Source organism: Rutilus rutilus, assembly GCF_951802725.1.
Source record: "Rutilus rutilus genome assembly, chromosome: 24".
NCBI lineage: Eukaryota > Metazoa > Chordata > Actinopteri > Cypriniformes > Leuciscidae > Rutilus > Rutilus rutilus.
Genome location: NC_140228.1, coordinates 18,088,903 through 18,100,042, shown reverse-complemented (window position 1 = coordinate 18,100,042; position 11,140 = coordinate 18,088,903). Strand labels below are relative to the sequence as shown.

Sequence of the window (11,140 nt, the reverse complement as noted above, 5' to 3'; positions counted from 1 at the left end):
AATTAAAAAAATTTTACTGACTTTTTATCTCACAATTCTGACTTTTTTGTTTGTTTGCAATTTTACAGTGGTGGTCAGAATTAATGGCACCCCTGGTAAATATGAACATAAATGGCTGTAAAAAATAAATCTGCATTGTTTATCCTTTTGATCTTTCATTAATTTTTTTTACAAAAATCTAACCTTTCGTTGAAGTAAAAGAATTGAAAGTGGGGGGTAAATCACATTATAAAATAAATGCTTTTCTCCCAAACACACTGACCATAATTATTGGCTTCCTGTTATTAAATACTTTTTGCAACCTCCTTTTGCCAAGATAACAGCTCTGAGTTTTCTTCTATAATGCCTGATGAGTTTGGAGAATAACTGAGAAGAGATCAGAGACCATTCCTCCATACAGAATCTCTCCAGATCCTTCAGATTCACAAGTTCAGGTTGGTCCTCCTGTTCAGTTCAGCCCACTCATTTTCTATAGGGTTCAGTTTAGGGGACCGGGACGGTCATGGCAGAAGCTTCATTTTGTGCTTAGTTACCCATTCAGGACCGTTGTCCTGATGGAAGATCCAACCACGGCCCATTATAAGATTTCTAGCAGAGGCAGACAGGTTTTGATTTTTTTTATCTGTTGGTATTTGCTAGAATCCATAATACCATGTATCTGAACAAGATGTCCTGGGGCCCGTTCTTCGTACGTTGCTTGTTACATCCGAGATCAGATGACACATCCAAGATGATATCATCGTGCTAATCATGATCTGGCTAACTCGGTTCTTCGAACACACTTGCCGGACATGATTAGTATCGCTGGATTGAGTTATCTGAGATAATTGCGCGTTCATGCGCTGGTTGAAAAGAGGGGATATGTATCGATAGTAGAAACATTGATCAGCAACGCTGCTATTGGCTGTTCAGCGTGGCCAAAGAGCGCGCTCAGTTTTTCTCCTCAGCAGAGCAAGATAGTCGAAGTTTATTCGGAATTTTAATGTTTAATCAAAACGCCAGGGAACACTTTAAAGTCTGCAAAAGCCAAGAGAGAGGGCTGGCAAAAAGTAGCAGACAATTTAAATCCGTTAGAAGTGGCCATGTTAGATGTTTTTATCACTTATTAGCCTATATTTTTGTATTTTAATAATTGCATAATTACTTTGTTCATTGTAATGTCAGTCACCACACTAGAACATGGGAACAAATAAAAGTGAAGTACAAAAATATTCTACATAATGGTAATTTTTTGTTATATTATAGTCTCTTTTATAAAAGGCACTGTTAAATAAATGGTTGTCTGTTTATAAGCAACCAAGAAAAAGGCTGAAAAAAAAAAATTAGAAAAGATCTTAGTAGCCTACTCTGTAAAATAATTTTTACTGCATTAAATTAAGGCCGTATAGTCATTTCAGCTGTTAAATCTTGAGTAATGATGAATTGCTTTGACTTGTGAAAGTGAAACCTGATAAACTTATGTTAATGTAAAAATATTTTGCCATGAGTTATTGATCACATTTTTCCCGAGTGTAGTTCATTGTAATGATATTGTGTTTTCCTCTTTTGTGCACTTTTACATAATACACCAACACTTGTATCTGTTCCCAAGAAAGTGGTGGCTGAAATATGTGCAGTAAGTGGACATTTTCTAACTTTCCAAATGAAAGAAAGTATAAGACTTTGTAAAGTCCATTTGTTTCCATTGCACTGGACAGTGAATAAACCCTCTCAGATAACTGTCATATGGAGGAACTAGCCTACAAGTGCATAAATAACTTTACTTAATTTATACTTGTATGCTTTATGGCTGCAATATAAGTTTCAGGATTCCACATCTACAGAAAGGCCTACAGAAGAGTCTGCACAGACAGAGGAGACATAGGCCTACAGGTGGGCAGTGTATAGCCAACTTTTCCTTTTTATTTGTTGCATGAGGCATGTGTCTAATATCTCGTTGCAGGCACTTGACCACTGGCTTTTCTTTACAAAGAACAATTGAAATAAAACTCAAGGAACTAAGCATATTTGTATTTTATTAAACATTTAATGAAAAGTGTTTTTTTTTTTTGGCAATGCTTTGTAATATGGCACATGCAACAATGTCACAGGCCCTGTCAGGTGTGCAACCCTCAGACTTTTCAGACACTGAAATCTTCCCTTTAGTTAGCCAAAGTTCATTTCATTGTGTGCCCTTGTCCTGGAGCTGCATTGTAACTGGTTTGGGTCAGGGAATGGGGTCATAAAACACCTGTCTGCAGGCAGGAACATGTCATAATCACCTATGAAAAAATGCAGTTCTGTTAGGATCAGCATAAGTGTATGTAATACAGTGAGCTTGATATTTAATCCTGGAACTTTTCTTACCACTTTCAAATAATGTGCATAAATGTGAATCTCTGAAAACTCTTAAGTCATGCACAGATCCTGGCCATTTTGCTTTCACATTTGTGATATGGAAGATTTTAGTCAACTGCCTTTTTTTTATTTGATATAATATTACTAATCTGGAATATTAAGAATCCCAATAGTAACTGGGCTGCACATTTACATTGTGAACCCCCTTTCTGTTCACATAATCCCCTTCATTGAGGCCTTGATGGCAGTCTACGGTAGCCTATAGTCTATGGTACCAATCACGTTAGTGAAGCCTGAGTGACATATAGGCTACTGTAATTGCGGCATGGTCATGATTGCATGATCTTCATAAAAAATTATGATAGCCTAAAATATATATATATATGAAGTCACAATTGCGTGTTGTAAAGTCAGAATTGCGATAAAGGTTTGTATCTCTATTTCAAGCTTCCTAACCACTTCTAAAATGCACTATTATTTCAGTACAGTAATCATTAACTCTGTACTAAAGCTTCTCTGTTCTTTGCTGATGGGTTGATAAACAGGTTTGCATGAGGAAGTACAACAGACTGTTTTTTAATCCAGGCAAAAAAAACGTTATATGATATTCTAGTGACAAAGTACAGAAAGTATTTAAATGTAAAAGGTCATTTGATAGTCTATATGCATGTTTTACAGACTTGGGCATTCGGTTTATTTTATTCTGGTAATATTAAATGCTTCACCTGTTGAAAGTACACATTGGGGACTCCTAGAAATATTTAACCTCTGCATCATTACTCTTGTCTGAAAACTAGTAGTCATATCACAGAAATCCTGTGAGGAAATCGTGCTGGGCTTCTGTTTTACTCTGAATGAATGACGGACTGTACTGCTGGAGGTGAGGCTTCTCTATCATTTTGTTGTCTCGCTTTAAGCACATTTCAGACTATCCAATTAAAATTTATTCACATTAAAATATAATTTAGGAAATATACCTTTTTAAGAGTCAAAAGAAAAAGTGACATCTGTGTGAAGCATTTTTGTAGATTGGAAACTCATGTTTCGTATTTGTACCTACAGCACTTGAGATGTCTGTCTTTCCTTTCATGGTTTTTCTGTTCTTCACCAATGAACTTGTACTGGTATCTTCAGGTGAGACAGTTATAGCTGTACAACTAAAAGGAAAATAATCAAAAAAAAATTGTATTACAGTAATTATGTGAAACAATATTTTAAAGTGTCTTTGTATGTTTGTTACTTTCTATTCAGAAATGGTGTATTTTGTAAGAAAATTAATTTAGCTTTAATTTTGTACCCTGAATTACACTCATTTTGCAAAACAAGATATTCTAATGTGTTTGTATGTTTATATTGCTGCTCTGCTTTCAGAAACTGCAAAATTGCCAAGCAAAATAACAGCACTGAGCGGCTCTTGTGTGCAGATACCTTGTACATTTGAAGTGCCAGAGAACGTACTGAAGAATGCAGGAAGTATATTTGGCTTCTGGATAAAGAATTATCCTTTTCCCCAATCATGGGTAGTTTATAATGGAAGTACAAACATCAGCAAAGGATTCAGTCGTATAGAGATAACTGGAAATCTTAGTCAGCGTGAATGTACCACAGTTTTCTATGATGTCATGAACAATCATTCAGATGATTACTACTTCAGGGTGGAAAAGTCACCGGATTGGAAATACACATATCTGAATCCCATCAACATTTTTGTCTCAGGTAAGTGGGGCTCCACTATAAACTATATTAATCTGTTGTGACATTTTAAAATTACTTCCTGATTATGATTCATGATTGTGAAGGCCCTGAGTATATAATTCTTTAAATATATAACAAATATTTTGAGCATCCAAGACCAAATCCTATCTATTTGAATGGGAGAATCCTGAAATCTTCAAATCCGCAACAAAATCCCATAAATGTTGTTTCTTATGCTCAAATAGCATTAAAAAGCCTATTTTTTAGGCTAGACCAGCCACAGCACATGTGCAGTCCTAAGCGAGTCTCAGGTTTCTAGTATATAGTTTTATATATATATATATATATATATATATATATATATATATATATATATATATATATATATATATATATATATATATAGAGAGAGAGAGAGAGAGAGAGAGTTTTTTTTACTAACACTTTCAAAACCATTAAAACCAATAATAATAATAATTTATCAATGCTTTATTTTTATAGGCTATAACCTAACCTTTTACAGTTTTGGATAAAATGGGCCTACATTTTTTACATAATTTTTGCTTAAAAATGAAGCATTCATTCAAATAATAATAATTATTATTATTGTTACATTTTAGGCTACATATTTAGAAGACGCTTTTGTCCAAAACGTACAAAAAAGGAACAAAGCAATTCGTCAAATATCAGTCAGTTATTTGAGTTTGTAAATAAAGACTGTTTGAATTTATCATCTTTGTCATGCCTACTAACCAGCACCTCCCAACCCATGACACAATGATTGCTATCTTGTTCTATTCCTGACTCTGTTTTGATGTAAAGCACACGAATTTGAGGAAACGATTCCATCAACTCCTATGGTGAGAGTCAGAGTCGACTCCAAAAAACCTGGACTCAAGTACCCCTATGAGCAAGATGGCGGAATAAGCCAATCGGCAATTGGTGAAGTCATCGCGTCATTACAGTTGTCGTTAGAAGCTGTGGTTGCCAAAGAAACTCTCAGGACTGCACATGCAATGCATTGACTGGTCTTTTTTTTTTTAACACTGAGCAAAAGAAACCACATTTATGGGATGGTTGCTGCTGGTTTGTAATATGTTATTTAAAGGATTAGTTCACCTCAAAATGAAAATTTCCTGATAATTTACTCACCCCAATGCCATCCACGATGTTCACGTCTTTCTTTCTTCAGTGGAAAAGAAATGAAGTTTTTTGAGGAAAACATTTCAGGATTTTTCTCCACATAATGGACTTCAACGGTGACCAAATTGTTGAAGTCCAAATCAATGCAGTTTCAAAGGGCTAAGTGCTTCAAAGGGCTCTGCACGATCCCAGCTGAGGAACATGGTCTTATCTAGCGAAACGATCGGTCATTTTCTAAATAAAATAAAAATGTATATACTTTTTAACCACAATTGTTCGTCTTGTGCTGCGACGCGCCAGGCATTACGTAATCACGTTGGAAAGGTCACGCTGGAAGTAGGCGGAAGTACCGCCCCATTGTTTACAAAGCGAACATGCGAAGACTAATACAAAAGCCCTTTAACAAAAAAGTAAAACAATGATGTCGGACGATTTTGAAGTTGGAGGAGAAAATGAGATGGAGTTTTTCGCCCTATACCCATACCTTTTTGAACCGGAGTACACAGATGAAGACCTTAGGCAGATGGAGGAGACCGCTACGTCCAGCGTGACCTTTCCAACGTGATTACGTAATGCCTGGCAGACCAGCACAAGACGAACAATTGTGGTTAAAAAGTATATACATTTTAATTTTATTTAGAAAATGACCGATCGTTTCGCTAGATAAGACCATATTCCTCAGCTGGGATCGTGCAGAGCCCTTTGAAGCACTTAGCCCTTTGAAACTGCATTGATTTGGACTTCAACAATTTACTTACCGTTGAAGTCCATTGTGTGGAGAAAAATCCTGAAATTTTTTCCTCAAAATTTTTTATTTCTTTTCCACTGAAGAAAGAAAGACATGAACATCTTGGATGGCATTGGGGTGAGTAAATTATCAGGAAATTTTCATTTTGAGATGAACTAATCCTTTCAATGTGAGTGTGGTAGACAGGATTTGGTTTTAAATGCCCACAAAGTTGTTGCAGTATGGCAGCAGAGTGAATGGACATAATCCCGCCATAGGACTTTCCATGAAAATATACTCACAAATCCAAAATGATACGTTTTGTACACAGTCTGTGAATTGTGTTTTGGATTTGTGAAATGTATTTTATGAATATATAATTTTATTGTGTGCACATAACTTGATTTTTGTGAAAATATAATATTTTTGTGCATGTGAATTAGGTTTGTATTCTGCCTGTGCATCACAACTTTTTTTTTAAATATGGTCTTCTCAAGGGTTATTTAAAAAACTGATTATATCCTCTATGTTTATTGTGTTTTTGTAGCATGTTGTTGTATGTTTTCCTTAAATTTAACAGCAATTTATACCGTGTTCACTTTGCCCTGTAGATTTACCACAACCTCTCATCCTTCAACCCACTGATCTGAAAGAAGTGATGGAGAACACAACAGTCAGTCTGAGCTGCTCTGCTGAAGCCCCCTGCCCCAAACAACCTCCTACAATATCCTGGTCTAAGATCCCTGAATCTGCCCACATTACAACACAGTTACAGGAGAATCCTGATAAAACCCAGTCAGTGTTTTCAAACATGACCTTCAAAGCTTCATACATGGATCACAGAAAGAACATCTCCTGCAATGTTACATATCCAAGAAAAACATCTAAAGACTCAACTGTGGAGACCACCGTGATGCTACAAGTCCTGTGTAAGAGATTTAGGGTAGTTTTGTTCTTTCATTAGCATTATTATGTTCAGATGTGTACTATTATTACATCTAGTTTATCTAAAGAAGTTTCTGTTTTGCCCTCAAGTTCCTCCAAAAGAAACTCACATCACCATCGATCCATCTGCTTCAGTCTCTGTTGGCACTAATGTGACTTTGACCTGCAAGAGCAAAGCCAATCCATCAAATAAAATGACCTTCTCCTGGCACAAACGTGGACAGGACAATCAGCTGGATTTAGGAGAACAACTGATCTTTACTGTAAATAGGAGCAGTGGAGGCTGGTACTCTTGCAAAGCAAAGAATGAACATGGTATTCAGATGTCAGAAGAGATCCAGCTGATTATGGAAGGTGAGTTTATTTCTATGTACAGATACTAAACATTATCTGATGATCATCATAGGTAGCTCCAGATTTATGATTGAATTTTATTTTTAAATGATCTGCACCGCCTGTTGACCACCTAATTTTGCTTTATTTTTTCAATCAGGCTCAGTCTCTTCATTAGAACAGTCTTTGATCATTGGCTGTGTAGTGGGAGTTTCAGCACTTCTGTTGACATTTCTTCTGATAACACTTTTCCTAAGGTAAGCACAGTTAGGTGGTGAATTGTATGGAATAGAGCAACCAGACTTAAGAATAATTGAATTCAGACCTGTCATTTCTCTTTGAAACATATAATCTGGTGTTCACAATATGGTGGTATGTTGTGTATTTTATGAATTTCTTAATTTCCTATTAATACAGAGTTCAAAGAGTAAAGGCATCCACTATTATGGAAACCGACATCTCAGATCAGGTATGTTTTACACTCTTTTAGCAGATCACGTTACTGCCATTTGAAATAGGAAGTACCATAATAATTTCAAATAGGAAGTACCATAATAATTTCAAATAGGAAGTACCATAATAAGCAGATATCAATACCATGCGCCTACAATAATGGTTTATTATGTACAGAAACCAAAAACCGAGGACAGTGGATCCACATAAACAGTCATTTATTATGTTTGCTCTTTCAGGGTCAGGAAAAACAAGTGCAGACCATTTATGCTAATGGTGGTTTTGTGTCGGGCGAAGAGCTAGAGATGCCAAAGGATGAGAATGACATAGTCCACTATGGAGAGATTGACTTCTCCACTCCCCAAACCAAAATCACCACAGTACAGGACTCAGGACAAGAGACGGTATATGCCGAGGTCAGAGGCCCAGGGAAGGAGATGAACCAGGATTAGTTTACATTCGAATAAATGGCTTGAGTCAACTGTGTTATATAGTATGCTTTATTGGCTTGTCACAGGAACTAGATTATTATTATTTTATTTTTTTTGTCACTTCTCAGTTTCTGTTTTTCTTCATTCATTCCTCCCTAAATATACAGTTAGGTCCATATATATTTGGACACAGGCACAATTTTCATACTTTTGGTTCTGTATGCCAACAGAATAAAATTAAAATGAAACAATCAAGATGAATTTGAAGTGCAGACTTTCAGCTTTAATTCAGAGGCTGAACAAAAATATCAAGTAAACATTTTAGGAACTGCAACCATTTTTTTACACAGTACCCCCATTTTCAGGGGCTCAAATGTAATTGGACAAATTAATATAATCATAAATAAAATGTTCATTTTTAATATTTTGTTGAGAATCCTTTGCAGGCAATGACTGCCTGAAGTCTGGAACCCATGGACATCACCAAAGACTGGGTTTCCTACTTTGTGATGCTTTGCCGGGCCTTAAGAGCTGTAATTCCTAGACCCGTCCTCCAATTTGGATGTAAATACCCTCAAATTAAACCTGAGAGTGTGCACTTTCAGCCCATATCCATTAAATAACTATAGCTTGAATATGTTTGGTAAATACCTGAAAAAAGAAAAAAATTGTGCCTGTGTCCAAATATATATGGACCTAACTGTATCTAATTATCATCCTAAACCTATGTCAGTACATGCTTATGTTTTTTGGTAAAAGGGTGACAGAGCAAATGTATTTATAGGATTTTATAGTTTAGAGCATTACACACAGTTAATTATAAATACTTTTTAAATTAATTTCCAATGTTGTTTTCAGGTAAATTTTGTGTATATTTGTTCATTACAACTATAGTTTACTTAAATGAAAGCGATTTCAGCCAGATTAGTTCAGAGCTGATCTTAAACAACTTTTACAGTCAGGTTATTTCATATTGAGAAACAACAACAACAAAACATTTATAAAAAAATTAAAAAAACATTATAGCCATGGACATTTTAAAGAACTTCCTGTGAAGTTTTAAATGCTCAAAAGGATTTTGAATAAAGACAATTATTGAATAAATAATGGTAGTAGAGTGTGTTTTATTTGGTCTGTTTTGTGGAAGTGCACAGACTTTATATTAATGCTTCTGTATTTTATATGTAACACCGAACAATGAACTGAATGAATACAGGACTTAAATACAGGAATACAGGAGCTAATGAGTTAATATAGGACAACAGTTGAACAGAATCATGAACTAAGGGAACAAACTGAGACATGGAACTAGGTCAACTTAATCTGACAAGGAACAGGAACAGGAACAGAACCAAACCAGAACAAAACATAATAATCCTGACACCTTATCAGGTAATCAATAATTACTGAATAAGATTAGCCAAATTAAGATCTACTAGCTATCTATGACAGATGATAAAGAATTACTAATTAATTACTAATCACAACATTAACATGTCTGAGACATAAGCAAATTGCCTTTTTTACCCTGAACATGGTCATAACTTGCATCATAACTCAAGTGATACCTTATCACTCTGCAGGAACTACTTGATCTGGGGCCGTAGTCACAACATATTTTATCTTACCACTAAGATTTCTCCTAAATAGCAGTAAAAGTTCTTAGTTAAGAGTTTCCTCTTAAAACCTATTCACAAAGCTGCTGAGATCAACTTTTACTAGGGAAAAGAGAAAAGTCTTTAGCTAAGAGAAAGGGTGGAGTTAACCTTGCTATGGATGATGTCGTCACGCTAACTATCTATGCACACAGTGATGGGGGAGGGGTCTCTTTCAGTGATTTAATCATAGAAATATGATATAAGGTATCATGTTGCCATATTCAAATAAAAGTTTTTAAATAAAAATGTTGGCAAATACAAATAAAGATTTTAAAATGTAGGATAAGTGTCACTAATGAAAAAAGTATGTTCAGCTAATTGTCAGCCTCTAACACGTCTGCATCTCGAGAGATTATGTGTCCAATCACATTGAGAGGATCGAGGCATACAGCCGACTCACATCCCTCCTCCACCTCAACTCCTCACTCTCGGCTGGTTCCTTTTCCCAGCCGGGGATACGGGGGAGAATACCCTGGGGTTGGGCTAAATTCCCGCTTGGAGCCCTCGATCCCCTCGGACAGCACACAAAATAGGCTCTTTTTACCCGTTTACTCTATTCGATCAATTGTAAGTGTAAACTTTTGAAACAACTGCCACAGGTAGGACATTACTTTATTTATTTTAGAAGATTTATTTTTGGCGTTTTGTCTTTTTATCATGATAGGACAGTGAGTAGACAGGAAGTGAAGTGGGAGAGAGAAAGGGGACGGGATCATAAAAGGTTTACAAACCGGAACTTAAACTCGGGTCACTCAAGCTGTCCACAAGGCTTTCGGCCCAGATGATGGGACATTATTTTCAACTTGACTGCAATGTTTTATTTCACAATGCATTCATTCAATGTATTTTGCCTGTCCATAAATTAACCTTTATGTCATTGCAGATTAAAATCTATAAATCAAAATATTTATTGCATTTATGAAGCAAAGGCTCAGCACCCAAAGCTCTATCGCCTGTTGCCTCCTCAATGGTGTACAGTGTCTTTGGGTGGATTGCTGAGGCGGATCGCCAGCAACAGCCATTTTAGGATTGTTTGTGATTTGATCTTAGTGACTTAGGACTACTGGTTGTAGCCAAAGTGCTGATGTAGAACTACGCATTACGTCCTGCATGTTACCTATTAATGTCGGACCATTCTAACGTGTTACCAAGATCTGTTTCATAATATCAACTAATTAGTCATTTAGATGATGATTTGGAAATGACCTTATAACAGAGACAGTATGAAGCTGCTTTTGAGGTGAAGTGTCTTGCTGAAGGGCATAAAGCTGACAGTTCATGAATAGTACCTTTGTGGAGATTAACCTTATGGTTATGAGTCAGATTTGAACTAGAACAAAAGATGAGCATATGGTTTAAAAAAAAAAAAAGTCTCATGAGGAAGTACAACAGTCAACATACAATATTTAAAATTGTAT

General features: G+C 35.8%; 1 protein-coding gene across 1 annotated transcript; it reads left to right on the top strand.

Annotated features, from left to right (window-relative positions):
* The first annotated feature begins 2,892 nt into the window (after positions 1 to 2,892).
* Positions 2,893 to 9,145, top strand: LOC311284183 (sialic acid-binding Ig-like lectin 14). Its single transcript, XM_084399071.1, has 9 exons — positions 2,893 to 2,983; positions 3,135 to 3,217; positions 3,400 to 3,471; positions 3,709 to 4,053; positions 6,514 to 6,831; positions 6,938 to 7,201; positions 7,341 to 7,437; positions 7,598 to 7,649; positions 7,873 to 9,145. The coding sequence occupies exons 2-9, from the start codon at positions 3,196 to 3,198 to the stop codon at positions 8,083 to 8,085; spliced, it is 1,383 nt and encodes a 460-aa protein (XP_084255197.1). The 5' UTR covers positions 2,893 to 2,983; positions 3,135 to 3,195; the 3' UTR covers positions 8,086 to 9,145.
* Positions 9,146 to 11,140: the final 1,995 nt, after the last annotated feature.